Below are 23,687 nucleotides of genomic sequence, written 5' to 3'. Positions count from 1 at the left end.
TGTTGTGTTGTCAATAGTAAGAGAAATAATTGAGACCCTGCAATTGTGTGTAAATGAGGCAGAAAGTCAGTTGAGCCACCTGGGACTTGGTCACAATTTTCGTGATGCCATATGGCAGCAGGGTCTACCATTAGACAACACATTATGCTTCCAATATTTTCCCAGGCGGTAGTACCTCCCTGTTTGGTAGCTGCCTACTACCTTGTGACCAAAGCACACTTCTTAATGATGTTGATAGTTAATAGTAGAGGTTGATATTATTTATGTATATCCATAGTAGATAATGTAGATGTCTCATGAGTAATACTTTAACTATATATATTGAATATTATTTTTCAGACTGAATATGGGAAACCAGGAATTCAGGTCCCCCAGGTCAGTTCTGCAGATCTTTATGACCAGTTGTGGATCTTGGTGAGACAGCTGGAGCAGTTTGACTTTAATAAACCCAATAACCTCAGTACACTGGAACACTTCTGGGATGTTACTGTTAAGGAGGCTCGCTTACTGTACACTGGATTCCTCGACTTCCAGAAACAATGGTATGTTGACTCAAACTGTGTCTGGTAACTCATAAACTGATGTGTTATAGGAGGCCAGGGGGGAGGGAGGAGTGAATGAACCAAAATCATGTTTTAAGATACGAGAGGTTTTGTTTTGTGCACATTAGATTGTTAAGTTAACTCTTCCTTCTCGACTAATATAACTTCGTGTTTTGAATGGTCAGCGGCCAGTACATTAGCGAGCAGATGTGTGTTTTGAACCATACTCAGGACCGTGTGTGGGTTACTGTGTAGCAGCAAGGAAGTCTAGTTCTGTGTATGGAGACGATTTCAAATTTTTTTTATGGGGATTAGCCCACCCGGGCACAGGTCAACATCAGGGCCTTTTCCTTTTATCCTCTTCGCCACTGATCGGCTCGTTAGCCGCCCGGGCGATCGGTCACATCTCTGTCACGCACTGTTGGCAAATACTGGGCATGCACCGGCTCCTGAATGTACCTGAACCCGCTCCAGTGTTGGTCAAGTCTTGTCTTGAAAGAGCTCACACTCGGTGCCGTCACAACACTCTCTGGTAGTTGTTCCAAGAGTTCACAACTCTCACTCCGAAAAAGTTTGCCCTCACAGTTTTCTGGACTTGCGGCTTCTTCAATCTTGAGCTGTGACCCCTTGTGGGGCGAGCGTCCGCCAGCTCCAAGTAAGGACACTCAACTGAGTAGTGCCCCCTGAGATGCTTATACACCTCAACTAGGTCCCCCCTTGACCGTCTGTAATATAAGCTACGCAAGTTCAGGCGCTCCAATCTCTCAGGGTAGCTGAGGTGCCGAAGTGCAGGCACCAGTCTGGTGGCCCTCCTTTGAACATTTTCAACCAACTGACAGTCCCTAGCATATCTCGGGGACCAGATGGGGTGACAGTACTCCAGATGGGGAAGCACTTCACTCCTGAAGATCGTTACGAGGGACGGACCGTCTAGATATCTGAACGACCTTCTTATAAGACCCAATAATTTATTTGCCTGATTTACCTTCTTCTCACAGTGGCCCAAGAACTTCAGCTCATTGTCAACATACACACCTAGGTTCTTCTCACATTGTCTCAACTAGTGCAGTTTCTTCATCCCGTTGGGACATATGATACGCCTTCTTACCATTGGTATGCCCCAGGTGCATCCTCTTACACTTCATGACTTTGAATCTCGGCAGCCATTTCTTTGACCATTCCTGGAGCCCACAGAGGTCCTTCTGCAGCTCTTCACAGTCCGCTTGGTTCTTAATGCCTGGGGGGTCGAAAATGTAATAAAAAGTGAAGAGGATAAAACAATAATAATAACAATAATAATAATAATAACAATAATAGTAATTCAGATAAGTAAATTTTAAATAAAAAATAAAAAAAATTATTTTGTTTTAAATGATTATGATAACAATAATAATAATAACAACACTGCAATAATAATAATAATAATAATAATAATAATAATAATAATAATAATAATAATAATAATAATAATAAACCATAAAGAAATACAAAAATGGAAAAAAGATCAAGAGTGAGAAACAATATATGTATGTTGTGTTGTCAATAGTAAGAGAAACAATTGAGACCCTGCAATTGTGTGTAAATGAGGCAGAAAGTCAGATCAGCAACCTGGGACTTGGTCACAATTTTCGTGATGCCATATGGCAGCAGGGTCTACCATTAGACAATACATTATGCTTCCAATATATTCCCAGGCGGTAGTACCTCCCTGTTTGGTAGCTGCCTACAAGAAACATAATGACAAAATAACTAAATAGGAAGTTTGTTCAATTCAAGAATTTACCCGTTGTCAAAACAACACTGTTAAACCTACAATTAAATCAATTACAATGCTGTATACAGTACTTAACCTGACTGGAGCAGGAAGACTTATAACATAAGTGAAGACAGTTCACACAATACAATAACAATGTGGAGAAGGTGAGACCCACAGCTGGCAACCATACAACCCTCGAATGAATGAGTTGAAGCATCAAGACTGTCCAGTGTGCCCACTCTTGGGAGTCCTCACCACCTTTTTACTTGACCAATAGATAGTGACTGTCGTAACACTTCCCCCCTAAAAGAAAGCATATGAGGGAAACAAAAATGCTTTTATTGAAACCAGAACCATCTCAGGTGTCTACTCGGGATAAAACATCTGCAAACAAATTGTCTTTTCCCATTAATGTGCTTAATTACTAAACTCTATGGCTGAAGTGTTAAGTCCCATCTCCTTAATCTATTGGTTTTTGTTCTTCATTTTATTCACAAACTGAAGTGGGTTGTGGTCACTAAATACTGTCACTGGTTGGTTCGAGCAAGTTGGATAGACATTGAATTTTTCAAGTGCCAGGATTAATGCAAGTGCTTCTTGCTCTATGGTGCTATAATTTTTTGGGTGTTGCTTGAACTTTATAAACATGTGGCATTGGGTGTAGTACCATGTCCTTTCCTAACTGTAGAAGATCAGCTCCTGCTCCCACATCACTAGTATCCACTTGGATGTTGAAAGGGTAAATGAAGTCAGGAGCTTGTAGTACTGGAGTAGAGAACAGGAGACTGCAGATACAGTTGAAGGCAGCCTGGCACTCAGGTGACCAGTGGAAGGGCTTCTTGGGACTAACCAGGTCTGTCAGGGTAGCTGCAACTTATGAAAAATTAGGACAAAATCCTCTGTAAAAACCTGCCATACCAAGAAACCTCATAACATCCTTCTGATTAGTTGGGGCGGGAAAACTCTGGATTGCTTCCATCTTCGCAGCTACCGGGGAAACCTGTCCCTGTCCACTCACATGTCCCAAGTAGGTGATATTCACATGGCCAAACTCTCTCTTCACCAGATATACTGTTAGTCTTGCCTCCACCAGCCTCTGGAAAAGTGCTCACAATCTAGACAGGTGTTGGTCCCAAGTGTCACCTTATACCACTAAATCATCCAGATATGTATCATCTCCTTCCAACCCTGTAGTAACAATATTCATGAGACGCTGAAAGGTGGCTGGGGCATTTTTCATACCAAATGGTGTAACATTATATTGATAAAACCCACTAGGACTTATGAAGGCCGAAATATCTTTAGCTCTCACTTGGTTACATATTTTGCCCTCCAACATTGTCTATTATATCCTCTATCCTTAATAAAGGGAAATAATCACCTTTAATAATGTCATTTACCTTGCATCAGTACACAACCGAAGACTACCATCAGGTTTCGATACCAGTATACATGGGAAAGCCCACTCACTCATACTAGGTTCCACTAAGCCACTCCACTTCCTTTTGAAGACAAACGTTTTCTTGGGTTAACTCGGTAGGGTGTTTGCTTAATGGGTCGAGCGTTGTTGTCAGCACCACGTCATGTTCCACCAATGTACAGGGATGCGGTACGTCATTGAAGAGCTGCAAGAACTCCTCCAATAAATGATATACATCCTTCATCTGCTCCTATGGGAGGTGGGATAATTTAGTGGTTATGTCAAGTAACATTATAGACTTTGTCAGGGGCACTCCAGTATCAATAGAGAAATCCTGATGCTCTTCTACTTCTGGTAAGGTATCAGGCAATATTAAGTTACATACAGGATTATCATCTCTTATGTAATATGGCTTCAAAGGGTTAACATGTACTAATCTTTCCTTCTTTCGCCTTCCTGGAGTTTCAATCACATAGTTCACCTCACCTGAGTTTTTCTTCACATGGTAGGGACAACAAAACTTAACCTTAAGGTGACTCTGATACATTGGTAGAAAAGCTAATACATTGTTACCAGGCTTAAATTCTCTAATTATTGTGTTGATATCATGCAACTTTTTCATTTTTGTTTGAGATTGATCAAGATGTCCTTCAGCAACTTCTCAAAGCTTTACTTAATCGTTCTTTAAATTTGTTCATATATTGAGGTCATGTTAGTCGATGGTCTGCAGTGCTTATCGAAGATTCTTTCCAAACTTCCTCTAACCTCATTACCAAAAATCAGTTGAAAAGGGGAAAATCCTAGTGTCTCTTAATAACTACTTCTAACTCCAAACAACTCATAAGGAATACCTTCATCCCAATTACCTCTCTGCTCAATACAATATTTTGTTAACATATTTTTCAGAGTTTGGTGAAAACGTTCTAGTACTCCCAGAGATTCCGGATGGTATGCCGTAGCCAAATTCTGTTTGATCCTTATCTGTTGCATTACTTGCCTAAACAATCCTGGTGTAAAATTACTACCTTGATCTGATTGCACATATTTATGAATTCCATATTGGATAAAAAATTAACCAAGGCTTTTATCATAAGTTTTGAAGTTATCCGTCTAAGAGGTATGGCCTCGGGATAACAGGTAATTGCACACATTATACTGTAGTGAGCAAGTACTGATTTCCACTTCTGGTCGTAGGCAAGGGTTCAACACAGTCAATAATCACGTTGTGAATTGGTTCATGTAATTATTCAGCATATTATTTTACCTGATTATTATGGAGTTATAACTTGTGACTTAGGTAAATATAGGCAGATCCTTAACAAATGTATATACAGTAGTTGTTGGTCTGTAACTACCATTATACTCACCAGGCTCAGTGTCCCCAAGGTAAAAATTTTTAGAATAAAACAGTGATGCTCATCTTATGTATTTTGTCCATTTTTAACAAGTTTAGTTGTGATGCAATATGTACCATTTATCTGATCAAATTTTCGTATATAAGTTTGTTATGTAGGTGCCACTAAGAGAGCTCAGGCTCTCAGTAGGCTCAGCCATGTCAGTATTGTTATTATTATTCACCTGGTACAGTATCTGTATTTTTCTGGCAAAGTAAACTGTTTCAGTATCAAGGTTCTTCCTTATGTTCTTGGCTGCAGTTTCCCCTGTTGATAATTAATTTTAATTCACTTAGTGGAGACATTAGACCTCTGTATCCAGGTCTTTTTATTCATCTTTACCCTCACGAGTTCAATGGTTCATTTACAGCCATATTTCCAGTTAAGCTTGCTCTATTGTGCTCCTACAGTGAACTTCACAACTCCTTACAGAAATAGATGTGTAAACAGTGATATTTCCAATGGCCAGAACAATTGGTTCAGAGCACCGGGAATGAGAGATATCAGGGTAATGAGACGACTCTCAAGTCTGGAAAAAAAATCCCTTCCTTGGAATTTTCGGGCACCGGGAAAAATTCTCGGAAGTTCTGGAAATTGCACATTACATCATCTTTCGAACCTGGAAAAAAATCCCCCATCCCCGTAATTTTCCGCCTACTGGAAAAAATCTCTCGGAATTTCCAGTAAATGCACCTGATTTTCATCTCTCAAACCCAGAAAAGAAAGATCCCCCCACCTCCAGAATTTTATGAGTACCCAGAAATTTTTTTCTAGAATTTTCCAGAAAATGTGCCCCTCGGAAAATTGTTCCCAAACCCGGAATTTTTCAGAAAATTTCAATTCCAGCTATTGGAGAGATCTAGTTAGGAGGGATTCAGGCTAACGGAGATACTGCTCCAGTAATTTGTTCAGAAATATTTTAAATCTTTACAAGAAATAGTCTTATAAAACATTGATTTATAGTTTTGTAGGAAAATTGAATGTTTCCATTGTTTATTTAATCATAATGTGTTGTCAGTGAAGGTAATCATGAAGGTCTAACTTTTCTTTATTAATGAACTTTTTGGTGAGACCCGACTTGAGGAAGTTTTGTGTTGTGTTCCAGGCCGTGGGTGGTGGCCGACGCTGCTGTTGGTCAGAGTGAGGAGTTACAGCTGCTGTTGAGGAAGTGTTATACAGTGGTGTCCTGGGTCAACGATAGACTGCCACACACACCAGGTAGGGCATATCCTTCTTCACATCCATAACATAACATAGCATAGCATAACATAACATATTATATAATACTGTATAATGGTTGCTCCTCATGTAACGAGGATGGCCGGCCCTAGGGCCACCTAGGTGTGAATTTGTTTAAAGTGTAGAAGCTGTCGCCAACACAACAACCACACCCTAAGTTAACAAGTTGCATGACCCAGTGTCAAGGAATAATCCGAGAAGACCGGACAACTCGCCAACTGCACTGGCTAACCATTACGCCGGAACACGATCCGAAAATCAATTAACATCCAGGTCCCCAATTACAGCTGGGTAGACAGAGGCAAATGGTGTGAAAAGTTGCCCATAGTTTCACCCTGCCTGGGGATCAAACCCATTACACCACAGGTTGCCGCAATATAACATACATAATTGTACTGTAATATATCCTGTAATGTTCTCTTATGTCATGGTCTGTCGTTTGTTCTCATGGTATATGTTGATAAAACAAATAATTTTCTGAAGCTTAAAATATGGAGAAATTTTTTCTTTTACTCCAGGATCATGTCTGTCTTCATTAACTGCAGATGGTGTAACCTTCTCATTGTGTGATTAGACTTCAGAATTGTTCTCCTTAAATTGTCAGTTATCCAGGATGACTGTATTGCCTTTATTTGAATTTTTCTTATATCCCAGCCTGAGATATCCCATAATGTTTATGTACACTCGGTCAAAAAACCACCGTTACAATTCCTGCGCGAAACAAACTGACACTACAAATGAAGTGTTTCAAAAAGGCCCCTGAGGCATTCCTCGCATTGGTAAGCCCTGCGCTTGTATGGGTTCGGCTACACGTGCTCGAAACAAGTGATCGGCACTCTGAAACGAAACCCAGTACTAGACTTTCAGGAATTATCGACCGTATGGTAAAACGTCTTTGGGCCGGGTTCCGTTATGACGCTGTGCCAAACTGTGGAACTATTCAGATGTTTCGGAACAGTATGGTATATTTTCCAATACAAATAAAGAATGACCTAATGTGGTATTAGCCCAAAGTGAAGTAGCAATACAAATACTGATTCAAAATTCTGTTGCAAAATAATCTTATACCGTTACTATATCTACTAATTCTGCCAAACATATAATGCATTCCTATATGGCAACTCGTCCACTTCCATGGTTACTGTAGTCCACGGTGTGTGGAACATTTAATATAACATACAGTTTAACTTATCTAGATATACTGACATTCTCCAGTCACATTCAGGCCTACCAACCCTAGTGAGACAACGGGAATGTTCAGTTGGAAAATCATCGGACCCCACGTGTATGGTAGTTTTAACCAAGTGTGCAGTACTCTACTGTATGTATTTAAAATTTCTTGAAAAGAAAATTAGACAACAGAAAGTAAAACATTTAACAATAAAATATGTAAAACTTGAGAAAGGTTTGTCAGCATGACAGTAAAAACAAGGTAACATTATTCATTCTGAAGCCAAATGTGTCACTAAAAACAAGAAATGGTATTTAAAAAATATTTCCTTATCTTCTTGCACCATATATGTACAGTGTCAAAATGATGGAAAATCATATACTGTTCAGAACGTATCTAATTAAGAATTCTATTGTGTCATCTTGCTTAATTTCATATGAAAGAGAATAAAATCAAACCATATTAGTCTTGTCTTACTCAAGAGGTTGTGATTCATAGTTTCTGTAGCTGTAGCAGGAAAATAATAATTTTAATGTGATTTTCTATAATCAACTTCTTTGTGGAATGATCAGACCAGATTTATTGTGTGCCTACAATATCTATTAATAGTGACAGTGATACCTTTAGGAAGTTCCTGGACACTGAATCTATAAAATTAGGTTTAGGTAGTTGCTTGTTACTATAGGAAAATAGTTATATTTGTGTGATAACTATATTCAGCACAAGCTCTTCAATAAAAGATAAAGGCTGTTATGTTTGATATGTACAATGTAATGTTGCCCACAGATCACCTGATGGACAGTATACCACCTTCCATCATTAACCTCCATAATGTCCTCAACTCTTCTTGGATTGACCTTCTGGATGGCCTTCACCACAACATCTTCCTCAACCCGATGCTCTTTAATCAGACTCTCCAGGAGTTTTGTTCATCTGCCTCCAGTCTTGTGGAACCAGTAGAAGGCAGTAATCAGTTCCAGGAGTCTGTGGGTGAGGTGTGTGATGTTCTTTCACACATTACTCCAGGAAGCTTCAACACTTGGCTCCAGTATGAGCAGCTGATGAATGACTTGGTGAGTTTTTATGACTAAATGTGAATTGTTCATTTTGCTTTTACCACCACTTATCAGCTTATTGGTCATAAGGGAGGTTGGTCTCGTCTTTATGACCTTCATTGTCCAGTGTTAGTACAGGAGGAATATGAAGTACCTGGAGAAGACCTGCAATGTTTGGTAGTGTCACATTGGATAACATCCTTCTGACATGCAGCCTGGGCCATGGATTGAACCTGGGACACAGTAGTGAGAGGCATATGCATAACCACTGTACCAACAACATGGCTTCTGTCACTTAGAACATCAAAAATTAAGGATACCATAATATATTGAAGTTGTCAAAAAATTATACATGGATCACCTTGCTCAGGATAGTGCTCATGGGAAGATAGCAATAGAATACAGTATTTAAAGTTAAGATTATAAGCTTTCTAATTTCAATAACTTTAACATGAGCATTTAAGTAGTTATTACAACTCAACTTTTCACTAACTTGATTGTTTTTTAAAAATATCCCTAGGTTAATGCAAGATCTTAGCTACATGTATGGCACACCTCAGTTATATGCACAGTAGATTATGTCACCGAAAAAATGTAGGACCAACAGGCTGCCATAAAATGGATAATTATATAAAGTGGATACCATCATAAACATGTGTCCAAGGGAAGCATATAATAAACCAGAGTAGTATTGTATTTGTGTCAGTTTGATTATATTATTACATTATGTAAATACAGCTACTCCTCGACTTACGACCTACTAGCTCCTACCTCTCTGATTAATGTGTGGGTGAAAACTCTGGATTTTAACGTTTAGTAATAAATAATACCTCAGACTAAAGTTAGGATAATATAATTGACATTTCTGGATTCCTTGCAGGTCAGGGAATATTTTGAATGTAAACTTCTGATATATTTTGCACAAAAGATAAAATATTTGCTTTGTGTAAACCAAATTATTACATTAGATCTAAAATTTGTATGTCTAATGCAAAATCCATGATGTTTATATTCAAAATGATCATCATATTGTAAGAATTCCAGCAATGTAAATTATATTCTGGTCGAGTAATTTGTATGAATTTTATGAGCTAAAACAAATATCATCAGTTAATAAAAAAAAAATATTCTTCACGACGCTATCTGTCAATCAAAGTACCTCACCTTGCCTCCCCCACTCCTCACACTCATGCCAGCTGGGTCGGTCAGTCCCAACCCTCCCTCCACCCCCCACCTTCCCTCCCTACCAGATAAATGTGTGGGTGAAAACTCTAGATTTTAACGTTTAGTAATAAATGATACCTCAGACTAAAGTTAGGATAATATAATTGACATTTCTGGATTCCTTGCATGTCAGGCAATATTTTGAATATAAACTTCATATATTTTGCACAAAAGATAAAATATTTGCTTTGTGTAAACCAAATTATTACTTTAGATCTAAAATTTGTATGTCTAATGCAAAATCCATGATGTTTATATTCAAAATGATCATCATATTGTAAGAATTCCAGCAAAAAATTATATTCTGGCTGGGTAATTTGTATGAATTTTATGAGCTAAATAAAAAAAAATAAAATGAATTATACTTCACCGCGTATATGAGTAGATGCACCGCGGAAAGTGAAAGTCTGGTTCTGGCAAGGTACCGCGTAAATGAGAAATCGCGGAAAGTGAAACCGTGTAAAGCGGGGTAATACTGTATAATTATTTACTGCTGTGAGTTAGTGTTAGTGACTGCATTCATCACACACGAGGTTGTGCAAATTAGCAGAGCCCTGTGTCACGGTTAGGATTGATAGGAACTCTGTTCGTACAAGATCAGTGAATTTCTAAAACAAAGATCATGAATTGAGAGTTCTTATAAGATATACAGTGCAGTAAATGACTATTTTTGGTAATGGTAGTTTCAAGTTAATTGTGGCAAAGTAACTTGTAATCTAATACAATAAGTCTTTAGTATATGATTAACAATAAAGAAAATTGAAAAAATTTAATATTTTAAATAGCAAAATATGAAGACAGGCAGTCTCCGACTTACAATGGGGTTAGGGACCCAAATCCAGGTCGTATGTCGAATTGGTAGTAAGTTGAAAATGAAAAAAATAATACATAGAAAATCTAAAATGAAATACAATACAGCGGTCCCTCGGTTAACGAACACAATTCGTTCCAGAAGGTCGTTCGTTAACCGAAACCATTGTTTCAATGGGATATTGGGTAATTGGTTCCAGCTCGCAGAAAGCCAGAATATAATTTACATTGCTGGAATTCTTATAAGATAGTGATTAATTTGAAAATAAACAAGCTAAAATTTGCATTAGACATACAAATTTTAGATCTAATTTAAGAATTTTATTAGGGAGAGCAAAAATTTTATCTTTTGTGCAAAATATATGAAGTTTATATTCAAAATATTCCCTGTCTTGCAAGGATTTCAGCAATGCAAATTATTTTATCCTAACTTTAGTCTGAGGTATTATTTATTTTTAAACCTGTAAACCTAGTCTCTTTCCCCAAACGTTTCTCAGGAAGGTGGGGGGTAGGGAGGGAGGGGTGACAGTGACATGTTTGACAGTTGGCGCCTGTGGTGTGAAGTATTTAATTGTTAGTTTATTTTTTTCTTTTAGATTGAGTTTTTGTTTTTTGCTTATAAAATGTAATAGAAGTGACTGGGGTGAATTTAATTTGCATTGCTGGAATTCTTATAAGATAGTGATTAGTTTGAATGTAAACATAGAAGAGATCACTGAATTGGCTGAGTACCTCCTCAGCTTATCAGCTGATGTTCAAAACAAAATGTGATTTTCATAAGGATTTCGCAAATCAAATTTTTTTTCGTTAACCGAATTGAAGATTCTTATGGAAGGTAACTCGTTAACCGAAATTTCGTTAACCGAGGCGTTCGTTAACCGAGGGACCACTGTACAGTATAAGTAATCAATAATGAAAAATGAATAAAGTGTTACTGTGCACTTACCTTTAATGTAGTCAGCTGAATGCACACGGGGCCCCAATAATTTTTTAATTAAACAATGGAGACTACCGGTACATACATTGGATGAAGCAGAGGAGGAGACAGGGCTGGGTGGGTCATCAATGTCGCTTTCTTCAGACAGGCTAACATACTTGCTTGTTGAAGGTATTGGATCATCTTTAGGGAGTGAAGATGCAGCAGTGGTGGAGCATGAGGAGACAGCAGTGGGGAACTCCTTAAAATATATGTCCAATTTAGACTGCACAGTTTGCCTTTTCTTTTCATTGTAAATATCCCTGTAGCAAGCAAGTGCATCTTGGAGCATTCTATCAATTTTTGCAAAACGCTCAACATTTTGATCCATTTCGTCAGACATTTGCATCCCCTTATTAATAGTAGCAAATGCCTCTGCCATTTTTTTCTTCTGAGCACCACCAGAACTCTCACTTTTACGCTTGCCAGTCATTTTAAAGGGAATTAGAACCGAAAATATTTAAAATATTGTTAGTACACAGAGTGATCACTACCGACAACAACGACGGTCAAAGACCAACTGAGCGCGCTATGGTGTGGATGCTGTACACCACGAGGCGGCCCAGCCCACGCCACGCTCTTGTATGGGATGGAAACGTTTCGGTACTGGAAAATACGTACCTAATTTGAAATTTTTTTGGTACGACTGAGGTGGTCGTATGTCCGGGTGGTCGTAAGTCGAGGAGTACCTGTACCTTATATGAGCTAACCCTACAATAATCATGAAACCCTGACTCAAGTCACAAGTATACATAACATAGTACAGGGTATACTCAAGTCTATACAAATGTTCAGTCTCAACTGGTATGTATGCAAGTTACTCTGTACACACCTGCAGTGGGAGAGGAGAAGTACCAGGCAGGGCAGGTTGGAGGTAGGTAGAGGTATGTGTAGAGGACTTGGAACAACTGCTTTCTCCCTCCACCACTGCTCTTTCATGTCTGCTTCCTCCTGATCTTGCCACCCTAAACTTGGGTCATCACAATTCCTCACTCTCCTTCCCAAACCATTGAGCGAAATGGTATCGCTGATGCAGTAAATCCTGACACCCGGACTAGAGGCCGGGCAAGTGATTTTTCACATCCATGTCCGGCACTTGCCCGGTGGACAAGGTAACATTTTGAGAGGAAAATACCTAGATGGGAAATTGTCAGGGGCTGTGTGACCCCATCTCGCCGTACATGTTTAACTAGGGAGGTCTTTCAACAGGCCGCTAGTTATTAGTGTACCAGGATTAGTGACCTATGTCAGGTGCAGTTAATTATCTCTATGAAGTTGTCAACCCACCTCAAGAACCTCTAGTCAGTCAGTGTCAAGTTGTCAACATTTCAAAGGAACCACTAAACTGAGAGGCTGTAGACATGGTGATAAGGGTTATGACCTCCCATGACAAATGTTATCGCCACTGACACCAGATTATAGTTAGGGTAGACGATCACAGATATCACCTGTGCCGCCCCACACATCCTGTAGGTATGAGTTGAGGCAATGTTTTGACATCACAGGACAAGGGTTACTGGCATTGACACTATTTATAAATGGACACAAGTTGATACACTCAGTAAATTTGATGTTTTGCGATGTTTATTTAACTTTTGCCAAAAAATAATCCAGGTAAGCAAATTTCCTCCAAAAATTTGTCAGGGCAAGCAAAAAAAAAAGGGCAAGTAAATTTCAAAGGTCATTTTCCCAATATACTGTGCAAAGAAATGTTCCTCATAATCTGCACAACCTGTCACAGACATTATTGATTTTAGAACAAGAGGTCATCACTTAATGGCCAATGTTCTCATTCATTTTTCCTCAGAGTACAAAATTGAATACTGTATAAACAGAAAATCCATTGTGTCGTATCTTTCTCGGCACTGTTGTTATGGCAATGATTTTACACTTACAGAACAACAACACTTGGCAACCATCAACTTTCAAGCTGTACAACACATCGAGGACGGTGGTTGCCAAGGTCGTTACACTTCTCCGAGGTGTTAATATTTTAGAGGAGAATCGTGTCTCCGATGCTACCTCCTCCCCCTCCTACGTTTCCTTCTCACCGGTGCTGCCATCATATCTGCTGCAGGATAACTGGGATATTCTAATGAGGAGGATTGCTGAAAGAGGAGAAGGGAGGTACATTACTAAATAGTTGTTTACTTTTTCAGTACATTAGTTAAAGGAGAATACTGCTAAGAGTTCAAAATTATTATACAGCATTAACATTTGCATTTCTATTACAATATGTCATGTGATTTCTGGATTGAATTGGATATTTAAAGATTAAACTAGGATGGAAAATACTAATTAATTTTTTTAATGTACAAGTAGTCCCTGATTTATGAAGCTTCAATATACCAATACAGTATTCAGAATATAAAAAAAAATGGGTCTCGTGCTTTAATTTATGAATGAAGACCCTGGAGTAAAAGCAAAAATATGCTAAAATATTTCTTTTTTACTACTTGTACCTATTCTTACTTATTTTACTAACTTATTCTATTATTTTTTAATAATTATTTTTTAACATTCACATTATTATTAACTCTACAAATATCCTTTCAATGTATCATAATTTTTCCTAAATTCACCATATACCTTACTCCTCAAACTCATAAAGACAAGTAGACTTGTCAACAAGCCATTTGCATGATTGTCTAAATTCTCTTGATTTACTCTCATATATTATGTGGAAAATTAAATACGTACACTAAAGGAACACCAAAACCACTGGATCTCATCATAACTAACATGGAGGTTATGGTGGCCAACATGTATCATTTAGCTCATGTTGACACTAACCATCACATGATGTTGTCCTTCAGATTTAACTGTTATGTAGTTCATGAAGAAAGCTGGCCAAGGTTCAAATATTACAATGGTGATTACAACAGGATGAGGGAGGAAATATGGGGTATCTATCCATTGGCCTGACTCATTGAGAAATAATATGAATACCACCCTGAATATTATAGTTATTAAAGTGAACTACAGGTATTTGAATGATAAATACATAGCCAAGACCAAACCCACTGGCTGGGATGCTATCAATACCTGCACTCTTGTAGGGGTCCAATTTATCTTGACTCCTTAAGAACAAAGTCCTCTGTCACCACGTGGATTTCAGTATTATCTAGAGTAATACCTCTCTTTCTGTAGTGGGATTAAAAAGCTTCTGATCCCAAACTGTAATTGTTTTGTTTGAGGCTATCAGCAGTTTTTCAACTAGAAATGAGGCAACTGTTGTACAAAAGGAATGAAGGTGGCTTACAACTTCAGATGTGTCGTGACAGAGCTCATCATTGATGTTTAACATGACGTTGGAACGTTCTTTTGGTTTGTTGCTGTCCCCAAAGGCTTTTGGTTGCTGCCAGAGCTTTTGGGGGTTATTTTCATTTTTCTCATTCTTATTGTTTAAGTATTCTTCTTTCACTTTCTTTACCTCTCCCTGTACTGTACTTTGTTTCTTAGCCAATAAAATTCTTTGGGTGACTCGTCATCATACAGTATTTGTTTCTTTTAAACTTATGGACGAGTTGATGTCTATGTCTGATTGATTCCAGTATCTCACTAGTCATCCAGGATTCAGTCCTAGCTTTTATCCTTATGTCCTTTAACCATGCTACATCGTCAAGAATACCATTAAAAGTAGTTTGAACTTCTCTGAGGCCTTGTTAATGTCCATCCAATTTGTCAAACATGACCAATATGTCTGGATGTGCCTGGATCTTAGAGGCTTGTTGTGCATGTGGGATTTTGTCGAATACCTTGGAGAAATCCATGTACGTACAATCAATAAAAAAACTATTGACCACCCCAAGGTCGGTGGATTAGGAAATGAGCGATAGCAATCCTCTGACGCCGGTAACCACAGGTATATATTTACAGTTTTCACAGGATGTTTCATTTTGTTATAGACAACAAAATGGTAAAATCTTTTTTTATTGACTGTACAACACATCCATTGATAAGCCTTGCTCAATGTAGCCTGTTACCGCTTCAAGGAAAGTGAGAAGTTTGTCTGGCAGGATTTCCTTTTCCATGAAACCGTGTTGTGATGCGTTGATGAGACTGTACTCGGTCAGGTGTGTGATGATGGCGTCCCTCAGAATTTTCTCATTGAGTTTGCATGAAGTAAGGTACCACTTAGATGTTTGAAGCCAACTATTGGTGAATTCACAGTGCTGTGGAATTTTCAGTTCCTCATTGACAGTCCTAGTGTTCTTATTCCAATTTATGCAGAAGTTTCCACGTTTTTTGTAACACTTTGCATTTCCTTTGAGCACTGTTAAACTCAGTTCTATTGCTTCTGTGTTTTTTCTGGGCATTGCGAAAGCAAAATAAAATCAATATTAAACAAAAAGTACAGAGCACACTGAACAAAGAGTACAGAGCACACCAGCCTAATCATTGCTGAAGCATCTGTGACTGCATCACTCTCAGCATGTAAACAAAGCACTGTGAATTTAGGATGCTGCAGTAATTCATCAGGAGTCCAGTGTGGGATTTTTTTTTCATAACACATGCACAGAATCTTCAATTATATAATGGGAGCCAATGCATTACTTGGGTAATATAATTGTTATAGATGTTGGCTTAGTGTTTACTTTGTTTCCAGTCTTCTTGTCTCTGGTCAAATTAACTGAATATCAATTACAGTATTAATTATTATTTACTTATTATTTACTTATTATGTTCAGTGTTGGTTTGTAATCATTTTCTGCACCAAAAATTCTCATGAAAAACTTTTTTGTACAGTATCAATTTGTAGCAATTTAAGATCTTTTTTTATAATGGGAGTCTGTAATAAAATCTGCTTTTATTTATGACAAATTATTTTATGGCAATTTTTTCAGGGACAGAACCTTTATTATATGGTACATTATTAGAATTTATTGCCAGCTTAACTTTATGCACTTTTCATGTATAAACTTATTAGTGAATGATGTTTTACATAAACACGTTACACCTTGTACAGTATTTTGATGTTTGCAGCAACTTGACCAGTGTAATGCCTGCGGTGGAGATGGTGTTAGGGTGGCTGGGGGCTAACCAGGGGTCTCTCAACACCTTTATAACATCATCTACTCTACGTGTTTACATAAAGAGTATATTGGGTAAGCCTCTCAACAGGAAATCCTAAGTCTATATTGAACTGTAAATTTTTATAAATTATCTAAGAAAATAGAGAAAGTTGAGTTGACAGCTCATTAAGAATAAGAAATGTTTTGAAATGGTCTGCAGTACTAAGAAAAGCAAAATGAGATGTGTGTAGAGAAGGTAAAAGTTAATGATAATATTATGTGAGAACCTTGTAATTATTCCTCTGCTCCAACCTTGGTGGGAGACATATAGCAGAAGGTATATGTCTCTCTCTGTCCTTAATTTATAAACTTGAACAGTTAACTCCTCCATCTCTTCAGTGGTTTTTGGTGTAGATAACTGTACTGTATTAAGCTCCAGCTGGGGGTTATTTTATCTCCACATGACTAGATAATATGTTTATATCAAAACAGTACATGTCATGGGTGTGTCCATCTCCTCTGATTTCTGTATACAGTACTGATGAATTTGATGCTGTAAACTACCTTGACCTAGTGGATAGGAAAGCCCCTATTGCTTCAGGAGATTTTTTACTATAGGTCAAAATCTATGTTGTTAAAAATATAATTTTGGTGTCTAAGCTTTATTATGAGTTTTCTTACAGCAGTGAAAAGGAGACTGGATAATTATATTGTATCTCTTTGAGTTATAATAAGCAAAACATTAAAACTAAATGATTATTTGTGAATCATATGAAGGAATAAAAAATGTATTACCTCAGACAATAAATTTTTGTTTGTTTCTTAGACACTTTATGCTTGGGATTGTGATTTTTTGTGACAAATTATATGGCACAGTAGTTTGATATAATGTGACATTTTGAGAATTTTGATGTAGACATGTGTTTTGATGTGTGTTGGTAATGTGGTCCACAGCACATGACCTGCAGGAGCTGCTACAAGACTACCCGGCCCTGTGGCAGCTGACAGAAACTCTGACACAGTATATGCCTGAAGCTCTCAAGGATGTCATCAACACATTGTCAGCAAGACCAGTGGTGGTGAGTGTTAACATCAGATGAAGTTATGTTCCTATGATATATATATATATATATATATATATATATATATATATATATATATATATATATATATATATATATATATATATATATATATATATATATATATATATATATATATATATATATATATATATATATATATATATATATATATATATATATATATATATATATAATGTGTTGTTTTTCCTCTTCCTCACCTTACCTCTTCACCAGTTGTTGCTATTCTCATTATATATTGATCTGGTATCAATATTTAGATTTGTTTCACTACTGAATTATGATGCCTTGAGAACTACACTATTCCACATTCTCGCCTCTGTTCTGTATTGAGATTTTTGTTATATCTTACACTCTCTCTTCATGTATCTTCTTCACATCTTCCTCGGCAAACTGTCATCTTTATCTCATAGTATACAGTGTACATTACTTCATTTTTTTTTTAATGATCTCTTCCAACATCTCATACATATTTATTTTCTTCTTGGGTATGAGGGCTTGAGCTGCCACCATTTATGAGGGCTGCTACTGCCACCCTTCATGAGGGCCGTGTACCAGTAAGCAACTCTCTGTAGGTTTAGGGCGTGCGGTCGTGGTTATGCCCAGCTCCTATGAGGGCCTGAGCTGCCACCATTTATGAGGGCCTGAGCTGCCACCTTTTATGAGGGCCTCTGTGTGCCAGTAACAATTCCTTGTACTCTCATACTTATTACCATTGGTAGCGTGACGATAGGAGGCTCGTGGGTAGATGTAATGATAGTATCAAGCAATAGGGAAGAAATAACGGTAAATACTGTAGGTAAATAATAGACACAATTATACAAATACAAAATTTATTTAAACATGAATATGAAATTAGGAGAAAGAATTTATTTGTACCAACAGACGAAATCTAGTACTAGGCCCTCAGGCTCAACATACTCACACCATTACTGGGTGGACATATTCAATAACACTTCCAACCCTACTGGGTGGACCTACTCAATAACACAACTATTATAGTCACTTAGCACCATAAAGACCAGGGCAACTGCCACTACAACACTCAGTCGTCAGGGGTGATACTCAAGCAGCAGCCATGGGGTCCAGCCACCATGGAGTACTTTCCGATGAACTCTGGAGATCCCAGTGGATTAATTCCACCACACAAATAGCCCTACTGAGTTAGACACTCATCCACCAATGATGGGGGCTGGTAGTGGTGTGTGGCGTGGTGATCCGGGGTCACCTCGCAGACCGAGCGTTAGGGCCAGACGAGCCAGCTATGGGGGCTATAGGTAGTCTGAAGTGTCTGACGGCCGGGTCTCACGAAGGTAACTGATCCTACTGGACCTCGGACATCTTCCCAGACATAGTGGATACAACATCCACGCTACAGACACGGCCTAGGCTGCGTTAGGGACCTGTATGGATGAAGGGACTGGCACTCACTAACGGTGACAACAACATCACGTTTCAGGGGACGTTAAAGACGTAAATATGACTTCACTCAGAGCATATCAACTACGTTACTGTAACACTTGCACAATCAACTATTAATTGGGTCAAATCACTTAAAGAAGGGCGAATTACAACACAGCGTGGAATGGCATACCTGTATGGATGAAGGGACGGGCACTCACTAACGGTAGAAATGCCCGCGGGGCCCTCACTCAAAACAGACCAGGGAGTCCACCTACTTCTATTCCGATGAATTAATTTACTGTACACTCTGACGTTGAAACTGAGACTATGAACTCAGTTTCATTCCCTACTATTATCTTCACTAACAATGCACTGACTCAGCTATCAAAGCAAAATCAAATTGATTACAAAGGGTTGAATGGCCACAGGTCCCAGCATACAGCGTCTGCTACTAAATCCGTGGATTATATTCAAAGTTCCCATAAGACAAAGACGGGGAAACAGAGAAAACGGGGGACGTTTCCACTGGAGGACTCAGAAGGTTTTGTGGACGTTTGAGCGTAATATGAATCCTTAAGGTTTTCAGGTTAGCCGTTATCACGATCATTACAAGACATCTTAAATGGATACAACATCCACGCTACAGACACGGCCTAGGCTGCGTTAGGAACCTGTATGGATGAAGGGACGGGCACTCACTAACGGTAGAAATGCCCGCGGGGCCCTCACTCAAAACAGACCAGGGAGCCCACCTACTTCTATTCCGATGAATTAATTTACTGTACACTCTGACGTTGAAACTGAGACTATGAACTCAGTTTCATTCCCTATTATTATCTTCACTAACAATGTTCTGACTCAGCTATCAAAAGCAAAATTAAATTGATTACAAAGGGTTGGATGGCAACAGGTCCCAACATACAGCGTCTGCTACAAAATCCGTGGATTATATTCAAAGTTCCCTTAAGACAAAGACGGGGCAACAGAGAAAACGGGGGACGTTTCCACTGGGGGACTCAGAAGGTTTTGTGGACGTTTGAGCGTAATATGAATCCTTAAGGTTTTCAGGTTAGCCGTTATCACGATCATGACAACGTCTGTGAACGATTATTGAACATAGCTACCGCAGGTATCAGATGAAAATACAAGAAAACAATGATCTCGAAAAAGTATAAATGTATCAGACCTCTGTGAAGTGTTGGAAGTGATCCGGAAACTGTACATCAAAGAAAATATCTTGTATGCCTCGGTGTGTGCTTAATACACCTCATTATCTCATGTGACAAATAACCACAACACAATGCAATGATCAGAGAATCTTATGACTGTGTTCAACGATTGTAACGTGTGAGGGGAGGATCCTTAAATACAGATTAAAGTGAAGTGGTTATACCCACGCCATAAAAATACGACGCGAGGCATTGTTCTATGATGGCGTCCATTCTGCCCCGGGCTACACTTTGGGTTAATGATATAGCCCAATTAATTTCCCCAGGAACTGGCAAACCAGATCCTTACTTTAGTATGTAATTTAGGATTACGATATATAATTATTAGGCATAAGGTCACAATAAATAGGAAGGTGTACATGTGAGAACCAGAATAAAATCAAAGTGAAAATTAAGGTTGGAAACTGTAGGCCAAGTTCAGTGAGAGACGCGAGGCGCCACCCTCAAGGACGTCCCATCTCTCACCAAAACAGGTCAGTGAACTCCATCGTGCTCCATTCAGCCCTAAAAAGACTTATCTAGCAATTTTTTACATCTTAAAACCTTGCCTAATGTTATAAAGTGAAGTAATAGTTGTACTAGTGTGTGGTTATAAAAGCCCACCAGGCATTATTCTCAATGACGCTCGTCTCCCACCAAAACAGGTACCACGCGTTCAGAGCGTCGGCCATTACCACACTGTGAGGGACTCGCCATGTGTAGTGTGACTGCTTACGGCCATTATGCACCTCCACTGTGAATCTGTGGATACCCTACATATCACCAGTGAGGATAGGAGAAATTAAAATGTACTGCGCACATCATTGTCATTCCTAAAAACCCATTTAATTCATATTACGCTACATAACATTCAAATCCACCGCGCTTGTAGAATCTCAGAAAACGGGAAACATTGATGAAGGATAACTCACCTACTCAAGGTTACTGAATCATATGTTGTGTTGGACCCAGGTACGGTTATATAATATTAAATGTATGAGTTCATAGCATTAAGGAGAACTCAGGGTATCCATAAGATGACCGGGAAAGTCCAGTTGAGTCGGACTAGTGTACTGTAGGACTAAGTGTGGATCATGGTTTGAAGGTCATACTATTTACGTCTGTGAACGTGTAGCGAACATAACTTCCACAGATATCATATGAAAATACATGAGAACAATGATCTGGAAAAAGGATAAATGTATCAGAACTATGTGAAGTGTTGGAAGTGACCCAGAAACTATACTTGAAATGAAATATCTTGTATGCGTCGGTGTGAACTTAATACACCTCGTATCCTCACGTGACATATACCCACGACAAGTACAGTGATCAGAGAATCTTATGTCTGTGTTCAAATAGTGCAATGTGTGAGAGGAGGATCCCTAATCACAGTTTTAAATGAAGTGGATACACCCACGCCATGAACATTCGGCCTTTGTTTGAGGGAGCGTCCTGTACCCGCCTCGAGTGTGCCGCGTTGATATTATAACCAACTGAATTTACCCACGAATTAGCAAATCACAACCTTACCTTAGTGTGTAATTTAGGTTTAAAATATGTGTTTATAAGGCATGAGTGACAATATATCGAAAAGTGTTCAGGTGAGAACTGTAAGAAATAAAAGTAAAAATTAAAGATTGGAAGCTGTAGGCCTACGCGGTGACGAGCGGCAGGGCACTGCCCTCAGTACCCTCCGTTCTACCGTCGCCTCAGGTCAGTGTCCTATCGGGCTACATCCCGCCCTATAATTAAGGCTTATATAGAAGTTATTACAGTTTAAAGCTTTGCCTGATGTATATGTGTAATAGTAATGTGTTAGGGTGTGTGATAACCGCCCGTCAGGCATTATTTCTCAGTACCCTCCGTTCTACGTCACCTCAGGTCCCATGCGGTCGGAGTGCCTTGCTGCGCGGCAGCCATTATCCCTGTGAGCGTCCCACCAGGTGGTGACTACTCCCAGCTATGACAATCCACTGTGAACCTGTGGATTCCCAGCACACCACCCAAAAGGAGTAGTAACAAATAAGGAGACCGTGAGAAACTCCGCAGTCGTCACTTGGAGCGACCTATAATACCAGGCGTAGAAATAGTACTGGTATGTCTCTTGGTGCAGCCCTCGTCTTTACCCACCGAGGACGGTGTACGAACGAGGTGCCTGTTATGTATACCTAAAAATTACAGGAGTCCCATACCTGCAGGTGTGGAGTGTAACAAGTGTGTTAAGATGGTGCTATTTTGTATGATAACCGACTGTGCTATATTCCATACAGGTGGAGCAGTCTGATGTGTTAAGGGATAGTGTGAGAAGGAATGACCGAGGTAAGGAGGTCACAGATTGTTATGCAATGAGTATGTGGATGACACGCCATTAATGTAAGACGTCTGGTGCCGAGCAGGGTAACCAAAATTTTCGTTGTTCTTCTGAGGGAGGCCAATTCATTTGTATGTTTTTTACCAGTATGCTTTATAAGGAAAAAATTAATTGAGACATGTTATGGTTTCACCCTTCTTTCCCCTTATCGATCTGGTCAATGAAAAACCTAACCCAATGCCTAGTCCACTCTGCACGCTACCTAATTAGCTACATGCCGTCCAGAGGGGGTCTGGTGGCAGCGACCCTTAGAAATTAAGATTAGAGTTAAGTATTCCCCCTTAGAATTAGTGACCCCAGTCTGGCAGTATAAAATGTGTGTTTGAGAAGTTTCGCGGTCGCTACGTGGAGCGACCTAATAATACCAAGCGTGGAACCAGTACTGGTATGATTACTTGGGAAGTATCCCATCTACTCAGCAAGGGTAGAGTGTGAACCAGGTACCTGGTATGTGTACCTAAGAATACCGAGGACTTCCATACTTGTAGGTGTGGAGTGTACCCAAGATGTGGTGCTATGATATAACATGTGGTGCTGTAATGTAACATGTGATGCTATACTCTAACAGGTGGTGCAGTCTGTTGTGTTGGGTGTTATGGTAAGAAGGAATGACCGAAGTAAGGAGGTCATTGGTTGTTATGAAGAATGAAGATGATAACAGTAATTATTTGATGTAAGACGTGTATTGATGAGAAGTGTAATGAACATAATAGTTGTTCTTCTGATGAAGGCCAACTCTTTTTGTATTGTGACGGGATGCAATATGTTTTATAAGGAATAAATTAGTTAAGTCATGCTTGATGTTTTACCCTTCTTCCCACACTCGATTTGGTCAATGAAAAACCCAACCCAATGCCTAGCTTACTCTGCCCTCTACCTAACGAGCTACATACTGTCCAGGGGGGGTGGGGGGGTCTGGTGACAGCGACCTTAAAATTAAGAATAGAGTTAAGTTGTAGTGGATTTCTCCCCTACAAACGCTGTTATCTTTAGAGT

The 23,687-nt window shown here is 38.9% G+C and overlaps 1 protein-coding gene across 2 annotated transcripts in view; it reads left to right on the top strand.

Annotated features, from left to right (window-relative positions):
• The window catches only part of LOC121875159 (phospholipid-transporting ATPase ABCA1-like), a 157,731-nt gene that overhangs the window by 19,228 nt on the left and 114,816 nt on the right, over positions 1-23,687 (top strand). For both annotated transcript variants that reach the window (XM_042379592.1, XM_042379591.1), the window contains exons 14-19: positions 340-542; positions 6,218-6,330; positions 8,309-8,595; positions 13,485-13,714; positions 16,574-16,695; positions 17,557-17,681. In XM_042379592.1, coding sequence (XP_042235526.1) covers positions 340-542; positions 6,218-6,330; positions 8,309-8,595; positions 13,485-13,714; positions 16,574-16,695; positions 17,557-17,681 — 1,080 coding nt within the window. The remainder of the gene's footprint in view (positions 1-339; positions 543-6,217; positions 6,331-8,308; positions 8,596-13,484; positions 13,715-16,573; positions 16,696-17,556; positions 17,682-23,687) is intronic.

Source organism: Homarus americanus, unplaced genomic scaffold (assembly GCF_018991925.1).
Source record: "Homarus americanus isolate GMGI-L3 unplaced genomic scaffold, GMGI_Hamer_2.0 scaffold36970, whole genome shotgun sequence".
Lineage (NCBI taxonomy): Eukaryota > Metazoa > Arthropoda > Malacostraca > Decapoda > Nephropidae > Homarus > Homarus americanus.
This window is presented reverse-complemented; position numbering and strand designations above follow the sequence as displayed.